Genomic DNA, 19,361 nt, shown 5'->3' on the forward strand with positions numbered 1-19,361 from the left:
CCTAAAATAAACCTCACCAAAAATAAACTGAATGTAGCAGCAATGCCTTCAGACCCCTGCGCTATCAGTAAGTCAGGCCAGGGCCTTTTGGTTTCTTCCAGATCATCGAAATGACAGTGAGTGGTGGACCCCTAGAGATTCGTTTTTTTTTTTCCTTGACCTTTCCTAGACTGGGCTAGGGATATGATACATCCGTTCTCAATATGGACAGTATCATGCCAGAGCGATGCAGGCATCAGATACCTCGTTCGAATCCCACCTCACCAGCTACTTGACCCGTTTGAGCTCTGGGGGTTACAGGGAGGAATAAAGGAGATCGGGACCTGCAGTCGACCTCCTCCCCACAAGGAGAGGTCAGGCTCGCAAGCTCTACAGGCTTCCCCACTCCGAAGCGAACCTGCATCCGGATTTTCTGCTTCTCTCCTACCTTCTTGCCTTGCTGCCCACTTCCAACCCAAAGCCCACGCCTCGCATCAGGCTGGCAGGGTACCACCCCAGAGCCCTCTGGGAGCCCGGACCCCAGCAAGAACCCGCCCACTCCCGTCGGCCCCCGCGCCGCTCCCGTCTCCATGGGAACGAAGGTAGCCAACCCGTGCAGTGACTTCCGCTCCGCCCAGACTACGAGGCGGGCTCGAGCTGCGCCTGAGTGGGCCCCGGACAGAGATGCTGAAGGCCAAGATCCTCTTTGTGGGGCCCTGCGAGGTGAGGTTGGGACCGGCGGGGCGGCAAGCAGGGCCTGGGGGAGGGGGGCGCAGGATCGCCCCCGGCGTTGTGCCTAGCACCCGGAGCCCCACAGGGGCTAGGAGCCCATTCCCACCGCGCCCACCTTGTTGTGTGACGCCGGCGTCACCAGGAACTCGGCGTTCCCAGACCTTGACCCTGTTGGACTTAGGCTCAAAGGCCCAGGGTAGTGAGTGGCGTTTGTGATCAAAGCCTAGATCTCACGACTTTTTCTGCGCCTGTGGCTTTCCCTAATGAAATACATCAGCAGAGCAAGAAAACCAGGAGGCAGGACTAAACTATTACCTGGCCTTGGAACAGTTAGCCTTTAACGTGGGTGGTGATGGCGGGGGATTAAATCTATTTGTGTAGGTCACATCGTACACAATAAAATTAAGATGGACTAAAGCTCAATGTGTAAAACAACTGTGGAAGTTGTAAATAAATAACTCTCCAGCACCCATCAGAATTGCCTGGTAGGCCTGTTACAAGTACAACTTGCTGGACCTATCCCAGAGTTTTGATTCAGTAGGTCTGGGAGGGACCTGAGAATTTGCATTTTGTGGATGCTGGTTGTCAAGGGACCACTCGCTGGGAACCATGGTAGTAGATGAATATATGGAAAGACCTGTTTTTAACCTGGAGTCAGGGAAGGTCGTCTTAAACACAACACAAACATGAAGAAACTGTAGAAGAAATGACAGCAAAGGTAAAGCCAGGGGAACATATTAGCAAAATGCTTGACAAAAAAAGGATTCATAAGCAGAACATACAGGAAAGTTTAAGAATCAGTAAAGAAAGTAAGAAGCAACTCAATAGATAATCTAGCAAAGTCTGTGTATAAGAAATACAACTGACTGAGAAGTATGAAAAGTATGAAAAGAGTCACAGGAACACAAAACAAAAAGATGCCCCTTGTTTGCCCATCAGGCTCCCCAGGTAGTGCTAGTGGTAAAGAACTTGCCTGCTAATGCAGGTGCTATCCCTGGGTCACGAAGATCCCCTGGAGGAGGGCTTGACCGCCCACTCCAGGATTGTTGCCGGGAGAATCACCATAGACAGAGGAGCCTGGTGGGTTCCAGTCCTTGGGGTCGCAGGGAGTCGGATGTAACTGAAGCGACTGAGCATGCAGGCATGCAACATGCAGTCTTAGGGTGCTTTGAGGGAAAGGAGTATTCTAGGATTCTGTAGATGGGACTCTAAATTGATAACACCTTTTTTTCTGAGATCAAATTATTAAGGTTTAAAATGTGCATAGCTTATAGTGTAGTAGTTACATTTCTCAAACTCTGAAGCTAAAGATCCATCCACACTCCCCATGAGTCTATACAATATTGAACAGGTGGGAACACCCCAGGTGCCCATCAGAGAATTAGAGAATTAATGTCTAATCTCTAATTAGACATTAGAGAATGTCTAAATAAACTAAGGTACATTCTTACTTTGGAAGATACTGCAAGAGTGAAACAACATAAGGCAAATAAACTGACACGGGGAACTCTCCAAGACGTCAACTATTAAATAGGCAGGTCACAACATATGCTCAGAATTATGAAAAGCAAAACAAGCAGAGATACATCTTTTTTTAAAGGAAATTCCCAAACATATACAAGGGGAGAAAAGAATGACAAGTCCTAGTACCCATCATCTCGCTTCAACAACAAAACATATTTCTGCATTTATGTATCTCCCTCTCCCTTGCTGCTCTTCAAATTTACCAGCCTTTCTGTTCCTTAAACGTGTCACATCCATTCCTGCCCTGGTGCCTTTAAACCAGCTATTCCCCCTGCTTGGAAGTGAGTAAAGTCACCCAGCAGCGGAGCCAGCACTGAAATCTGTGCTCCCCACGACCCAGAGTGGGCCGTGCCCACCCAACCAGAGAGAGCCCCTTGGTCTGGGTGATCTCAGGGTGGCCGTGGCCTCTACTCCATCCTACCTGGGTCCAAGCTGGCTATTGCAGGCCTTGCTTATGATTGACTTTCTGCTTTTCTTTTACTGTCCGAGATCTTTTACTGTCTTTGTTTTCATAGAGTGGAAAAACCGTTTTGGCCAACTTTCTGACAGAATCTTCTGACATCACTGAATACAACCCAACCCAAGGAGTGAGGTAAGCCCTGACAAACCCGTGTCCCACAGAGTCCCTGCTCCTCACCCGCCTCCTGACGTTGGTGCCGGTGGCATCCCCAAAGCACAGTGTTTCTAAGGAGAGGTGCTGCTCTTATTTTATCTTTAGGATCCTGGAATTCGAGAACCCACATGTTACCAGCAACAACAAAGGCACGGGGTGTGAATTTGAGCTCTGGGATTGTGGCGGTGATCCAAAGTACGTTTCCTTTAGAGCACTGGCTCCATCAAATGATTCAAAAATCAGCTGGCCACCAGGCACCTTGGACTCAGGCCTAGCTCCCTTCCTAGCATGTGTCTGGGGTTTGATCGATGACTGGTGACATGCATTGCTCTTGAAATGTCAGTGACTGGGTTATGATTCAGTGAGAGGTCATCTATCCATGATTAGTGTTTAGACATTATTTTCAAAGTCGATGATTAGAAACTCGAACTGTGGTTTATATGTGGAATCTTATTTAAAAAAAAAGTACAAATGAACTTATTTACAAAATAGAATCGCATATGTAAAAAAGCAAACTTATGGTCACCAGGTGGGGAAAGAGGGGTGGGTAAGCTGAGAGATGGGGATTGACACACACACACTAAAATGGGGCTTCTCAGGTGGCACTAGTAGTAAAGAACCCTCCTTCCAATGCAGGCGACATAAGAGACTCGGGTTCCATCCCTGAGTCGTGAAGATCCTCTGGAGGAGGGCACGGCAATGCACTCCACTATTCTTGCCTGGAGAGTCCCATGGATAGAGAAACCTGGCAGGTTACAGTCCATAGGGTTGCAAAGAGTTGGACACGACTAAAGCGACTTAGCATGCATATATAAGATAGATCAACTAATAAGGACCTACTGTATTAGTGCAGGGAACTCAATATTCTGTAATGACCATGGGAAAAGAATCTAAAAAAAAAGTGGACATATGTATATGTATTACTGATTCACTTCGCTGTACAGCAGAAACTTAACAGTGTAAATTAACTAAAAAAACCAATAAAAAATTTAAAACAAGACACAGAAACCAGAGCCACCTACCCTTCACGCCATGCAGGTTCGAGTCTTGCTGGCCAGCCCTGATGAAGGACTCTCACGGAGTGGTGATCGTCTTCAACGCCGACATCCCAAGTCACCTGAAGGAAATTGAGACGTGGTATTCCTGCTTCGTCCAGCAGCAGTTCTTACAGAATACTCAGTGTCTGTTAATTGCACACCATAAACCAGGCTCCGGAAGTGACAAAGACAACCCAGCTTTGGGTAAGGAGCCAGGAGTTCTGGCTTCTGTCTGGAATGCTCTGGGCATTTGTATGTTGCTCTGTGTCTTAGCAGCCAACAGCTCTGTGCAGTTTGTGAGCACCTGCTGCGTCCTCGCCATTTGTTTTCCTCACCACGTAAATCAGAACTGCCGGGTTAGTAGATCCACCCAGGCCAGGCTGCAAACATTGTAAAAGCTAGTTAGTACCACCCAGGCCAGGCTGCAGACACTGTAAAAGCAGACAGGCACTAAGAGGAGGAAAAAACCCTGGTTTTAACCCCTCATCCATACTATTAGGGACACTCTTTCCTAACTTGCCTTTAAGCTCCAATCTGCATGCGACAGACCATTAGAGAGGTGTCTAAGTAATCATGGAAAACAACTCAGAAAATTCAGAAATGCCTTCCTCTCTGGTGTAAGAACCAAGAAGGCCTGAGAGTGGCTTGCAAAGCTGTAAGCCTATTGCCGAGGGCAGTGAAACCTTTCTCTGTGAAGTTGTGTCACGGAGGCCCCACTTTATTTTTGGACTTGGGAAAGTTAAATTAATTGGCTCCTGAAAGAAGAGTCAGATCCTTTGGAGCTAGAAGTAGCCCCTCATTTAGAGCTCATGGCCTAGGGATTTCCCTGGTGGTCCAGTGGCTAAGCCTCCTCGCTCCCAATGCAGAGGGCCCATGTTTGATGCCTAGTCAGGGAAGTAGAGATCCCACGTGCCGCAAGAAAGATCAAAGATCCTCCATGCTGCAACTAAGTGTGGCTAAATAAGTTAATTCATTTTTTTTAAAGTTCATGCCTAATTACATTATTTTCCTTTTTAAGCACCACCCTTGAACAAGCTGAAGCTGGTGCACTCAAATCTTGAGGACGACCCAGAAGAGATCAGGATGGAATTCATAAAGTATTTAAGAAGCATAATCAACTCAGTGTCCGAGAGCAGAGACCGGGAAGAGATGTCCATTATTACCTGACCGGCCTTCATCTGGAAGCTTCCACATCCCAGATGAACTTCATGTCAGTGCAGAGCCTGAAGTCCATCCGCCTAAGAAGGTTCTCATCGCCCTTGGGCTGTAGAAGGTGTTTTCCTTGTTTGGCCCAAAGACCAGTCAGCCAGGGAGTTGACTCCATACCATCTGTTCTCCATCCTTAGTTCAGCTGAGAAAATCCTATTGTTGAATTCTGATTCCTTTGCCCCAGATCTCTTCAAAGAGCTGAAAAACCGAGGTGGGTGGTTTTTGGGTTTTTTTTGCCTCCTTCCATATGTCACATCATTAAAGTTGCAGAATTGTCCCTGTCATAGCCCAGTGGTATGACCATAGTTTAATTCACGTGGATTGGTTTAAATATGATTTTCATTCCTTAATCTGCACAATTTCCCTAGGACATTTTAGAAAAATACTAGCATTTAACCTCTCCAAGATTGTATTTTTACTTCGATGTCCTTGCTATCTGGACACCATATCACATTGGATGGTAGAATACATAAACAGTCTCTAAAAAGTTTTTTATTTTCTTAGGGGAATTTACTTCTTAAATATTACTTTATGTAATACAGGGGAAAACTATGTTATACTGTCATAACACCTAATCTATAAAAATGGTTAAAAGAGTTAATGCTCAGAATAACCAAATATGGCGAGTTTACAGCTTATTGTACCAGTGAGTGTGTTTTAGTGATCTTGGGAATTACTGTTCTTTCATAATTTTTGCTTCCTGAATTTTTTAATATAGCCAACCTAAAAATAAGTAGATCAAAAGTGAAATGTATGTCGTTTCAACTCAAAGTGGAAGAAAAGTAGAGACACTTAAAAGAGATGAATAAATATGCTTGGCTGCGTTTCACTCTTAAAATGAAGAGGGATAAAATGTAGCCGTGTGGGCAGTCTGGTTGAGACAGTGGTATTGGCAGATAATGACAGTTCCTGGTAAATCAGGGCTTCCCTAGTGGCTCCGTGGTAAAAAAATTCTGCCTACCAATGCAGGAGATGTGGGTTCGATCCCTGGATGGGGAAGATCCCCAGGAGAAGGAAATGGCAACTCACTTCAGTATTTTTGCCTGGGAAATCCCATGGACAGAGGTGCCTGGCGGGCTACAGTCCATGGGGTCACAAAAGAGTCAGACACGACTTAGTGACTAAACAGCAAAACTTTTACTAAACTGCCTGGATCATCCGTGAGCACATTTTAAGCCTAGCTTGAATTTCTTCTTCCTGGCCCGCTCTCAGTTGGAACTTTTGCAAGGAACACAAACAGGAGATTACACTAACTCAAACTGTAGTAAATCTTCTTTACACAACAGCTGCAATAATACTAATTGATCTGAACTTCAGTGGTTAAGAAGGTCCAGTGGTTAAGAATCCACCTCCCAGTGCAGGGGATGCAGGATTGATCCCTGGTCAGGGAACTAAGCCCCAGGTGCTGCCACTCAGCCCCACATGCAGCAATGAAAGATCCTGCAACTAAGACCTGACATGGCCAAAGATAAATAAATACTGTTAAAGAAAGATCCCTTTCTCTGTATCACAGATGTGAGGAGCCACAGATGCATGAAACAGCCTAGACGTGTGGGAGCATCACTCAATGGGTGGAGAAGGGAGTGTGTGAGTGAGGTGGAGTGTGTGGAGATGGCCGGGTGTGCATGTGTGGGTGATCAGACAAGGGGTCAGATGGTGAAGGGATTCTCAGACCCGACCAAGGAGTCAGGCTTTGAGGCACCACTGAAGGATGATCACTGCAGATCGATGTAGGATCTCCATGGTAGAAAAGCCCCTCTGACCACAGCATGAGGGCTGGATCAGAAGGCAGACAAGCGTAGAGGTGGCTGCCGTCACTCCAGTCTTTGAGGCCAGCATCTTCAAATCTCTCTCTGCTCCTTCTTCACATCGCCTAATCCCCTGTGTACCTGACTCAGATCTCCCTCTATGGCACTCTTATTAGGACACTTCTAATTGCATTTAGGGCCCACCCACGAAATCCAGGATAATCTCCCCACCTAAAGATCCTTAATTTAGTCACGTCTACAAAGATGCTTTTTCTAAATAAAGTATCATTTACAGGATATGTGCATTACAGGGAGTCACGTCTATCAGGCTCCCCGGGGCCATTACTCAGCCTAATACATATGCTGTTCACTGAGGCATTATGGGAGCGTCCCGGTGGCTCAGATGGTAAAGAATCGCCTGCAATGCAGGAGACCCAGGATCCCTAGGTCTGGAAGATCCCCTGGAGAAGGGCATGGCAACCCACTCCAGTATTCTTATCTGGAAAAATCCTATGGACAGAGGAGCCTGGTGGACTACAGTCCATGGGGTCACACAGAGTTGGACTTGACTGAGCGACTAAAGACGCATTATGGAAGAAAAGGAGTAGGTTTGAGGGGAGTGACAAATGACTAGGGCAAGGTGACTCAGCAAGTGACTCAGAACTGGACCCCATGCCCCAGCTCTTTCCACTGTCCCGTGTAACTGGGCAGATGAGTTCCACAAGTGGACCTGGCCAAGAGCGCCACCCTTTGAGACTGAACTTGGTAAAGCAACAAGTACAGCAACAACAGCAGGGCAAATAACCACTTTTGAAGCTAAACCACCCAGAAAATGGTTTGCACGTATGTGGCCCATAGATCTAGCATCATATTTCTTGAAACCAATCAAATGACTGAGTCGCATTCTGAACTCAGTCGTAAAAAAAACTACAACTCACATTGTAACTTGAATGTCCATATCTTGAAATTGTTCAGGAATGTTCCTGGACATTATATGTTTTCTGGAACACCAGAAGACCCTTATATCCATAGTGTAGGCTAAACTGCTATAACAACAGGTAGAATTTTGCTGGCAACTGAGAACATGTAAAAGTTCATAAGAGAGCAGTGCTCCAATATCCATGGAAAAGGTAACTAACTGCATTTGCACCACTCAAAATCATTCTGAATTATGGCTCTTTTAGATCTTGACTTCAGCCTTCCCCATCTGATTCCTGAGAAGTACATGAACATCTTGGCCTTGTTGCTGTTTAGTCGCTAAGTCGTGTCCGACTCTTAGTGACCCGATGATCTGCAGCATGCCAGGCTTCCCTGTGCTTCACTCTGTCTCAGAGTTTGCTCAGACTTATGTCCACTGAGCCAGTGATGCCATCCGACTGTGTCATCTTCTGTCACCCCGTTCTTCTGCCCTCAATCTTTCCCAGCATCATTCTGGCCTTGGCTGATGCTTTTTCAACAAATGTACTCTTTCCTCAGGCAAGAAATGAAGGTGTCTGTGTTTTAAAAACCAAAACCAAAGAAATTAAATAAATGAGGAAGGAGGAAACTCTCTGCTTTTGAATGTTAAGGAAAGATTACATATTTTTGACTGTGACTTCTAAATTGCTTTATCAGGTAAACAGTTCTCTACGTTTATGATCTGAGCCATTCTTCCTACCAAAGTTAAAAGCTAATGGAAATATTGTGTCTGCCAAGTATTCCCACTTCAAAAGGCAAGTTCTTGGTGCTTTGATGTGAGCAACACCTCATCTGTCATTTTACACCACAGAGTTCATTCCTATCTAGGCTTTCTGATAGCCTTTAAAAGTATGCCTCCTTTCTCTAAAGCCTCAGGCAGATTTACTCCACATTTACAGCTCTTTGGATCAAGCTTAAATATAGAACCTAAGACTTTCAAAGTGTTGTGGGGGGAAAAAAAAAACTCACCTATTTTATATTTAGAGTCTTCCAAGAGCTTTGTAATAAGTAATTTATGTAAGAACGATCGTGTTTTCTTTTTTTTTTAATCTTTCGGGTGACTTTACAAGACTTGAAAAAATATCTGGCTGTGAGTTAATCAGATTATGTAATAAAATATTTTGTTCAGAAAAATAAAATTCTAATTTTATCAAAGTATAAGGAACTTGGTTTCTACTGATAGAAACCTACGCAAGTACTTTTTTCAAGAATATTTTGCAAATCCAGCTACTCTTGGAATTTATCACCCTCTTTGGGAGGGTAACTGTTAAAAGCAAGAAGTTGCGCTCTGCATTAAAAAAAAAAAAAAAGCAATGGCGTTAAGATAGCCACACAAATGAGATGAACAATCTAAAGAGAAGATTCTTATCTATGAGGAGACTTGTGGGAAACAATAGGTGAGAGGTCAAATATATCATGCCAGCCGGTTCACACGGACTTGATTCTATTAGCTGTGTAAGAGCCCTAAGCAGAGCGGGGACAATTACTTTGGTGGCCGCGCGGAGAATAGACTTAAGGGTGTGTCTAAAATACAGCACTGAGGGCTGGCACGTAGAGAAAGGGAAAGATTCTGTAAGTATTGGGCAGACAAACATTGTGTTTGAGCGGAAACGGGAGAGACAGGGAGGATTCAATCCCACACCCTCGACTGTAGGTGCTCCAGGTTCAGTTCAGTTCAGTTCAGTCGCTCAGTCGTCCGACTCTTTGCGACCGTGCTCCAGGTAGTGGCTGTTAATCAATGACTACGTTTCCCATAGTCCTTAGGGCAGCACCGCCTACATTTCCCAGAGGGCTGTGCGACGCTCGCGTTGACCCTGAGCATCCGTGGACACTAAAAAGGTAAACAGGACGGAGTGTACCTTATGTTGCTTTATAACCAGCCTTCCCATCCTCCTTTCTTTTGTCCTTCTCTGTCTCCAGCTTCTCTGTCCACGAATTTGAGGGGCCCAAATACCCCCGGACCGGTCTCCTTGACAACTCCTTGTTATCTTTTCGGCAGCCCGCGACCGGAAGTGGGGTGTGCCCGAGACTCCTGGGAAATGTAGTTCAGCCTCCCAACGGCCCCGGCCCAGCCAAATGGCTCGGGCTCCTCGGGCACCAGAACCAAGGGGCGGGGGCGCGTGACCGTCCCGTTTGGAAGCCATGGGGAGTGGAGGCTCATCTGCCCACGATCACCGCAGGCAGGCCCCAGACGGTTGCGGAACCGACGAGCCCAGCCTGTCTCCGTGGTAACCGGCTGGCCGCAGAGGACTGTGGGAAGTGTAGTTGGGCAGGACCGGCCGGTGCTCGAGGTCAGAGGGGTTGCCGTTATACCGCCGGCCACTCCGGGCAGAACGATTTTGCGGCGTCCGGGCGACGTCGTCCCGCCGTCACTTTGGCCTCTGATCACCCAGGCAGGTGGGTGGCCCCCCTGGGAATAAGTTCGGCTGAGATTTGCGTAGACTCACACAGTGGATCATAGTGATGAGAGGGGGACCCGAGTGGATCAGATTGGAGCCTTTAGAGGGCATCTAGTCCAATCCTCTTTACTGTTAGAGAAGGAGGTACCCAAGTCCAGAGAGTGTCAAGTGATTTACCCCAGATCTGCTCACGCCTTTATTTCCAACACAAGCACAGTGCCTGGCACAGAGTTGACGCCCGAGCGTTTGTTAAGTGTCACTTCGCACTAAGGACAAACTGCTGAAATACTTCAACAAATTACAAGATAAAAAGGAAAAAAAGAATTTATGAGGGAAGTGAACCTGAAGAGACCTGTCAACTAAATGCAACCTGTAGACCTTATTTGGGTCATGATTCTAACAACCAATTGAAGATTTTTTTTTTTTTAATCAAGGAAATGTGAACATGAATGATATTAAGGAATTACTGTTTAAAAATTTTAGTTGTGATAATGGTATTGGGGTTTATGCTTTACAAAGAAAAAGACACATACTGCAGATCTTATGAGTGAAATGATGCCTGAGATTTGCTTGAAAAACATGCAATGTGGTGGGGTAGGGGAGAGTAGATGAAAGATTGGCATGGTTACTTCCCTTCTAGCTCAGTTGGTAAAGAATTTGCCTGCAATGCAGACCAGGGTTCAGTTCCTGGGTGGGGAAGATCCCCTGGAGAAGGAAGTGGCTACCCACCCCAGTATTCTTGCCTGGAGAATTCCATGGACAGAGAAGCCTCGCAGGCCATATGTGGTCCATGGGGTCACAAGAGGCAGATGCGACTTAAAGACTAAACCACCATATAATTACTGGAGATGGGGATGTGTCCAGGAGATTACTATTCTGTTATCATATATACTCCCCAAAACATCAAGTGTAATTTAATTCGAATCTACTAGAGATACATACTGAGGGGGGAAAAAAGATATACTGTCTAAGATTTATTTTTAAAATACTCCATAGGGATTTACCAGTGGCCCAGTAGCTAAAACCAGGATCCCAATGCAAGGGGCCCAAGTTCAATCCCTGGTCAGGGAAGTAGATCCCTAAGTTCGAATGCCGCAACTAAAACAAATCTCACATGTTGCAATCAAGATCAAAGATCCTGCGTGCTGCAGCTAAGACCCAGCACAGCCAAATAAATATTGAAAGGAAAAAAAAATACTACACACACACAAAAGTATGGTGGGGCGAGCTAGAAACAGGAATGGCAGGAAATGAATAGCTACGGAGGTTGGGTGATGGGAACATGAGAGTTTGTTGTATTATTGTATTCTTTCTAGTGGGATTGAAAATTTCCATAATCAAGGTACTTTGATTTTTTTCAAAAAACTTGTGTATTTCAGAACATTTCTGAAATTAAAGAAGCTCATGAAGAGTTTATCAGAAACATAACTCTCCCACGGCACAAGTTAAGGCTCCTTGGGGACTTCTCCAGTCAAGAATGACCCCAGTAATGGTGGGGGCTGTGTCCTTGCCCCCCCCCCCCCCCCCCGCCAGATCCAGTGCCATAGACCGGAGTCTGGGGAACCTCCCAGAGGGGAGGTTGAGCAGCTGGCCTGCCCCAGAGAAGAGTTTCGAGCAGGAGAGTGAAGAGAGGAGCCAGGAAAGTGACCAGAGAGACCAGAACTGCCAGCCAGGTGAGGTCCTTGCCCCCGGCGGGAAAAGGCAACCTAGCAGAGACCCCGTGGATGCAACAGGTGTGGCTCTGTAGTTTCTGAGCGGACCCAGCCCTCATCCTGCGAGCTCACACAGCAGAGAATCATCCAGGGTGAGCCTGTGGAATATGCTTCCGGGTCACCCAGAACCTGGCGGTTAGGGCCATTGTGAGACCAGGCTGGAAGGGTGATACCCTGATGGGAGAAGGGCGAGCACATGAGACAAAGACAGAGGGGCAGGAACCCCGAGCCCAGGTCTGTGTGAGCTGAAGGGCTCAGCTAGACCGAAACGGGCGGGAGGGCAGCCCCCAGGCAACCTGGTCCCCGCGTGCCTCTGTGAGCAGCCACGTTGATGCTTTGCAGCTGCGGAAAGACACAGGGCTGCCAGGGCAGTGGCTCATCACCAGGCCACTTGGCTCTCATACCAGCCACCTAGCCTCCACTTCAGCCCCCCTCTTGGGGCACTTTTCTGTCACTTCTGCTCTTTTTAAAAGCAACATAATATTTTCCCCCTCTTATCAACAAAAGTGGTACACGTCCAAGTTTTAAACTACACATAAACACATTGAAAAATTATTAGTCACGTATTCCAGAATCACTGGTAACACTTTCTTAGCGTTTTCTTTCTAAGCATATATATATATGGATATATACACACACACACACATTTTAAGCATATATAAGCATATATATATATACACACACACACATTTTCTCCACCGTTCAGGTTTCTCATTTAAAAAACAAAACAAAAACAAACAAACAAGGTTTCAGGTGGGAAACCTCCCGGAGTCCACAGCTCTGTGCAGCCACCGCGGGCTCATTTCCGGGGCTTCCCCAGGGAGAACCTAGAGGTGGGCCTGTATGGGAACACGGGTGCAGTACCCGCTTCGGCCACAAGAGGGGAGTGCCCACCCACGCACGTCTGCCCGGAAGATCCTGTGGGACCCTCAGGTCCGCCCTTCACGCACCAAAGGTTTCCTCCTTGGGATCAAGGCACCGGCATTTAGTCCGAGCTTTATCGCTCACTCTGCTAGCGGCGCCTCTTGGAAAACCTCCTTAGTTAGGAAAAGGACAGAACTCACACACCTTCTATATCTCTGCCCTGGCGTGACGAATCCTTGGACAGCCCTCTCCGGGCTTCCAGGGAAGGGATGGACTAAGACTGCCCAGGGCCTCTCCAAGATGAACATTCTCCGCGGCTTCCTGTTGTTCGCAGGGTCCGGTCTGAGCTCCTTCTAGGAGCCCCGGATGACCTGGCCCCTCCTTCCCGCCCTCCTCACCTCCTCCCTCCACGTCAGGCACGGTTCTCCTCACATACAGAACACGCGCTCCTTCCCGCTCTGCTCTGCCCCTCACCCACAGACCTGCCATCGTGGTTCTCTGGAAGGCGCTCCCCAGCACACACCAGGTTGATGCTTATCTTTCAGGTCTTCGCTGACATGTCGCCCTTTCCCAGAAGTCAGCCTCAGTGATGCGAGGCAAGGTCAGGATTCTCCTCTGTGCTCCCCCTTTCAAAACAGGTAGCCTGTTGGATGGCCTGCCTCCTTCTAGAAGTCCCATGAGGGCAAGAGTGTGTCCATCTTGCTCGCTCGCGTCCCCAGCACCGAAGCACAGCGCCTGGCCCTCCATAGGGCTCAGTGAAGATTTTCCTAATGGATGAACACAGGAGTGAATGAATGAATGTCTTCCCCTGCCCACTAGAGTCTGCAAAAGCCAATCCCCTTCTCCCCTTCCGTCCTCTTTCTTCCTGTTTCGCCAAGGGCTTCTCACTCTCCCGGAAGCCTCTGGAAACATTACCCAAGGAACAGTGGTGCTAAAGGACCCTTTCTCTCCCAGTGCTGATGGAAAGACAGTGGCATCAGGAGTGAGACAGACCTAGACCGGTTGTGCCGCTTGCTAGCTGTGCACTCATCTTATTTTCTAAAGTAGAGATCACGGGTGCCATACAGGCAGGGGGTTCATTTAAGCTCATGGTAGCCTGTCGTGTGGGAGGCAGTCATTAGATCAGAGTTATTCCTCCCTCCCTCCCCAGCACACTCTCCAAAGCCCTGTCTGAAACCCAGGACACAGACACCCCTGCAGTCTCGACGGTGCTCCTGTTTTCCTCATTCCCCTCTTTCCCTGGGTAGCCCAAGCCCCTTGTGACTGACACTTCCTTTTTCCCTGTCCTTGATCCCGGCACAATGTGCCAGCTACAGAGTTGAGGAGATGCTCGAAAGATATTTGTTGGATGGATGGATGAATGGTCCAGTCACAGCAGTATCCCTGGGGCATATTCGTGAGGTGTCAAAGGTAATGGTGGTCACCGGCCTCTTCGTGGGCAGGTGGCCTCCTGTCCCCTGGGCAACACCAGAGTCAGGTGGGCACATGGCAGACACAAGGACAGGATTTACCTGCCTGCTGGAAGAGGAAGGAGGCAGGACCGTGAAGAAACATGGACATGGAGGCCCTGTGGGGAAGTATACTGCTGAGAGCTCGGGAGCCCCTATGCTTGTCTCCTGCAAGGCCCCAGGTCCCCCAAGGGCAAGCGGACCCCAGGGGCGGCTGGTGCATGACCTTGTCACCGAACCGGACTCCCCCACAGGCTGTTTGCGTTCCTTCCAGCCCAAGCCTGTCGTTCCCTTACAGGTGCTGAAAGTCCAAGTTCCAACAAAAGCGTTATCTAAATTGGCCCTTTCACCGTGTTTTTCTCTTCCATGACCATTTTATACGACTTGTGCTCTGAGGTCTTTCTGACCTCCCAGGGGCCCCGCATGGCCTCCCAGTTTCCCAAGGCCAGAGGACTCCCAAGAGTCCCCCTCATTCACAATGAGCATCTGCCCTGTCTCCAGCCCAAACCCTCGGGTGATGAATGAGGGCTGATTTCTCCTGAAATGATCATCACCCCCGATTCAGCACCTGTACTCCAGAATGGCTCGGCCAAGCTGTGCTTTCTCAAAGCGCCACTGCGCTAATGAAGATGCAGGTTTTTCGGTGTGTTGGGCTCCAGGCTGAGCTCTTTGTTAACTCTCTCTCTGCGTCCCGTGCCCCCGGCCCTCCCCCTTGAGTTCTCTGATGCTGCTGCCTCGCTCAGAGGATTTTCCTACATTGATGCCATTCATGGGGGAATCTCTCTAGTATGAATTATGAGATGAATGGAAATTTCCCCGTATTCAGAATGTTCAAAGAGTTCCTCTGCCATATGAATCCTTTGATTCCTCTGCCAGAATAGGATGCAAGTGTCTGGCCACGTGTGTTGTGCCAGGCTGAGAGTCTGTGGCGCCCCAGAGTGCTATCTTCCATGTAAAGGCTCCAGATCCTGGCCTCTGAGGAGTGGCGGTCCCCCCAGCACGGCCCTCACCGTGCTGCTCTGGCAGAGTGGCTGGGCGTAGGCGCTGACAGCGCGCCCGTGGCTCTGGCCTCACACCGTGATGACGCCATCGGAAATAAGAGTATCACAGGCACCCCTGTTCAGGCAAACCGAGCTCTGTAGCTCTGTGCCTGCATGAACCCTTGAGCCTCTGGCTGTTGGGATGACAGCAGCCAGAAGAGGAACCACTGGTTGGATCCTGTTTCCCAAGGGGGCAATAAAGGCACTGTGTTTGGAGCACCCACTGTCCTGGCTCAGGAGGCGCTCCCCCAGGAGTGCTTCCCACCCACCAAACATGGCCCAGAGCCCACCTCTCCCATGAAGGCTTCATGAGACCCTATGGGCCTGCAGTTGGGCTCCCAGCCTGCACTCTGTTCACTGGGTCCACTGCCCCTGAGCCCCATCTTGCATCCTGCAACGCTCTGATCCTTCCTGACCTTCTCATGCATTTTTATCCTCAGACAGATGTAAAGCTCTTTGAGGAAGAACCACCCCGTGTCCCTTGGACTCACAGCACCAAGGGACACGGAGCACCGAGGGACTCGGGATGACGTGGGGATCAGTGACTGCATACAGCTATGGACGCAGACAGATGGATTTGTGGCTCAGGGTCATCACGCATGGAGACACGCTTACCCCAGCCTGAAGACATGACCTGCCTTCTCGGGGATGGTTGTCGGCCATTCTCTTCTGAGTCACACAGGAAGAAGGTGATCTCATCTTTATTGCCACCTCTTCCCCCACCCCGACCTGAAAGCAGGATTAGCCCTGATGTCCATAAGGTGGCAGAGGCCCTTGGCTCTGTCTGGGAGGCATTGCTGGCTGTCATGTGTTGTGCTAACCTTGGGAGTGACCTTGATTGGGGAGGCAGGGAACAAGGAAGAAATTAGTATATTGGAGAGCTGGCCAGTTTCCCGGTTAAGGAGGGCTGGCTCAGGGTCCACCCCCAAGATGAACTTGGAGCTCTTTGAGAGCAAGACCTATGTCTGAAGCATCTCTGTATTCATAGTGCCTCAATTAACACCTGGCATGTAGCTGGTGTTCATCCAACACTGGGCGCTCCTGTAGTTGCCAGCAACCAGAGTTACCAGCAAGGAGGTAACAGGAAAACAGATGTTAACGACTGTACTGAAAGGCCCCACCTGTGCTGACCACCACAAAGGCATCATCCTTTGCTATAGAGCAGAGTTCTGGGTCCCAAGCACAAAATCCAGGAACATCTCTTGTCTTTTGTTAACTGCAAAATCTCTATCTCCCCTACAAAAAAAAAAAAACACACAGGGACAGACTCTGTGTATATATCCATGGATTTATATAGCCATGGTGTGCTCTTCTAAATGTCTTTAAAATCTATTAAGTTAGAAATGTTGGAGGTGGTGATGATAAGAGCTAGTCCCTAGATCTGGCATTGCCCATCAGAACTGCGTTTCCTAGAAGGCCAAGGCTGCTTCTGAACAGCTGAACCTTGAACCCAGTAAAGCCTTGAACCCGGTGAAAGGATGAGTAGATCGTGGAGCGTTAAGGAGAAAAAGGGAGGGTCCTTGCCAGCCGCCTCTTAGCCTGCTTACCAGAGGCTCGCAAGCTCACATGGCGGTCTCTGGGCAGGAGGACAGCTGGTCACTGGGTTTCTGTGCTCCTGTCCTGGGAGTTTAGAGCTGGAACGTCACTTACAGTGGATCTTCAGATACCCTCTCAGATCACTCCTCGAAGGGCTTATCCCAGGAACAAATCGAGTAGGAAGTGATAGAAACAGGCAGAGGAGTTTGAAATGGCTAAACCAGGGAAGGCTGTTGCGGGAGAGGAGATTGGAGGGACAGGGACTGTAAGCTCAGCGAGGTTAGAGACTCTTTAACTCCTGGGGGGCTGGGTGAAGGCTGTTCCAAAGGCCTCTAGGAAATCGTTCAAGAAACTAGAAGGAAAGCTGTCAAGTGCTTCATGGGGTGCAAAGTCACCCCCAGCCCCACTCACCACCGTGGGGGGCCCCAGTGGAGCTCCCCATCAGAACCGCCACGCCACGCCAGCTCTTTCAATGGGCGCCGTCCAGTGGGCTCTCCCCTGGGGCTCGGCCCCACCTGAGCGTGTGATAGGCTCTGATGACAACAGTCACTCACATGCGTTTAGTGCCTCACACACAGGGTCTCATTTAATCCTCCCAACAACGCTTGAAATGGAATGTTTCTATCCTCACGTTAAAAATGAAGAAACTAAGACCTGGAGAGGTGCAATAACTTTCCCAAGGTCATGCAACTAAGAAGTAGAGGAGCGAGGCTTAGAATCCAGTCTTGCACGAATGTTCTCATTTTCGCGTTGTGGGATTTTTCATTCCCTTTGCTGGAATCACCAGTCTGTTTTCTGTCCCCATTACGTCGTCCTGCTTCTCCCGTCTCTTCTGTGGCCTGCCAAAGCCACAAAATGGTTTCTAAGCTCCAAGTCCAGTGGGTACCGGATGCTGCCAGGCCCTATTAAAGCCATGTTCGTGAGAGAGCCCGGCTTCCTACTAGCAGTCCCTGGAATCTCTCCTGTGGGAATTCGGGGGATATTCCGAGTCAGGGCAGACTTAAGAAACTGATTATGCTGTTCATTCTGTAAGTCAAGTAACAGGCCCTCAGAGTGAGTGACCTGAACAGCTGGAGCCAGCTGGGCAGGTTCAGCTGCAGCCACAGGTCAAGGGCCTTGGTTCATCTGCCAGCTGGATTCCTCTCTTCTCCACTTGGCATCCACTGAAAAGGGACTGAAATGTGCAAAATGGCCTTTTCCCTCCTGTGTCCACCTGGCGTCTCTCTAGTAGACTGGCCTAATTTCCTCATCTTGTTGCCCTGGGCTCCAGGAACCACCTCCCACGCCCTCTGTCCTGCCCCACTCCCATACCCACCTCCTTCAGTCCAGCTGGCTGTGTTGTATCACATGACTCTGCCTCTGTCCTCACACCACACACACACACACACACACACACACACACACACTCAGGCAGGTCAATGATCCAGGATCTGTGTACCCTGGTCAACAACTTGTGAAAAAAAAAAAAAACAACTTGTGAAGTCCCCTGACTCAGGGAATGTTTGGAAAGCCAGTCAGGCCAGGCAGATTCCTCTTTTAGGAAATTTGAACCTCCAAATCAGGCTGCATGGGCAGTATGTGACAGGAGGTCATGAGGGCAAGTAGGGCCAGGTGCTGGCCGGAAGTACACTGAGATGGAAGCTTGGAGATTGAAGAAAGGCAAAACAATACTTATCATTGGGGGATTAATGAGCCTCTTTGGGAAGAAGATAAAGGATGTTGAGATTAGAGGCAGAACTCCAGGAAAGGCAGAGAGAGGAGCCAGTCCTAGAGCCTCCCCAAGGCTCGCCAGGCCTGCCTTACCCATGTGAGGCAGCAGGCTCCTTACTTAGTCCCTCTGCTGTCTGTTGGCTCAGAATTGGGCATGTGACAGTTCTGCCAACATAACTTATGGGGAAATGGCTGGGGGACCTTCTGGGAAGATTTTGCTTTCTGATAAAAGGAGAATGAAGAGGCCCATCTCTTCCTCCTGCTTTGAACAGGGATGTTTGAGATGTGATATTTGGAGCTGTGGCAGCCATTTTGAGACCAGGTGGCAGCGAAACTAAGGGAGAAAGCCAACATAGCAAGGTTGGCCGAGTAGACAGACAGACAAAGCCTAGGTCCTCGATGATACCGTTGAGCCACCATACCTATCCGGGAACCACCTACTTCCAGTCTTACTGATCTTTAAATTGAACCGTCTTTATTTTCTAAGCACATTTCTGCTATTTGCAGCCTAAAAGGCATTCTTAGCCAGTCAATACAACACTCCTCCGAACTTCCCAGTCATCAACTCCTTAGAGCCCCCACGGCTCTTGGTACAGCTCCAAATGGAAAATCAGCCCAATTTAGACACTGGAAACCTTAATTGTATGGTAGGAAATACAGGTCAAGATTGGTCATAGCCCACACAGGCAAGCAGCTTGTACACTTAGTTCCGATTCCTGGAGCCTACCGGGCACTGATGAGGAAAGAAAGATTCAGGACAGTTCCAGATGCATGAGCCTGGGTCTTCTAAATTGGGGCTCCATGAGGAACTTTAGAACAAATCAGCGTGGAATTGGTGGGGGTGGGGGTGGGG

The 19,361-nt window shown here is 48.6% G+C and overlaps 1 protein-coding gene and 1 long non-coding RNA gene across 2 annotated transcripts; both read left to right on the forward strand.

The window, feature by feature from the left end:
• The first annotated feature begins 582 nt into the window (after positions 1-582).
• IFT22 (intraflagellar transport 22) lies at positions 583-5,838 on the forward strand. Its single transcript, XM_010854336.1, has 5 exons — positions 583-702; positions 2,751-2,827; positions 2,954-3,043; positions 3,887-4,089; positions 4,904-5,838. The coding sequence occupies exons 1-5, from the start codon at positions 664-666 to the stop codon at positions 5,050-5,052; spliced, it is 558 nt and encodes a 185-aa protein (XP_010852638.1). The 5' UTR covers positions 583-663; the 3' UTR covers positions 5,053-5,838.
• Positions 5,839-10,070: 4,232 nt separating this feature from the next.
• On the forward strand, positions 10,071-19,343 carry LOC104998939. The gene is made up of 3 exons (XR_826524.1): positions 10,071-10,196; positions 11,578-11,871; positions 15,703-19,343. It is a non-coding gene; the product is annotated as an uncharacterized LOC104998939 (long non-coding RNA).
• The last annotated feature ends 18 nt before the right edge of the window (positions 19,344-19,361 follow it).

The sequence above is a fragment of the Bison bison genome, unplaced genomic scaffold (assembly GCF_000754665.1).
Source record: "Bison bison bison isolate TAMUID 2011002044 unplaced genomic scaffold, Bison_UMD1.0 scf7180017864340, whole genome shotgun sequence".
NCBI classification, from domain to species: Eukaryota; Metazoa; Chordata; class Mammalia; order Artiodactyla; family Bovidae; genus Bison; species Bison bison.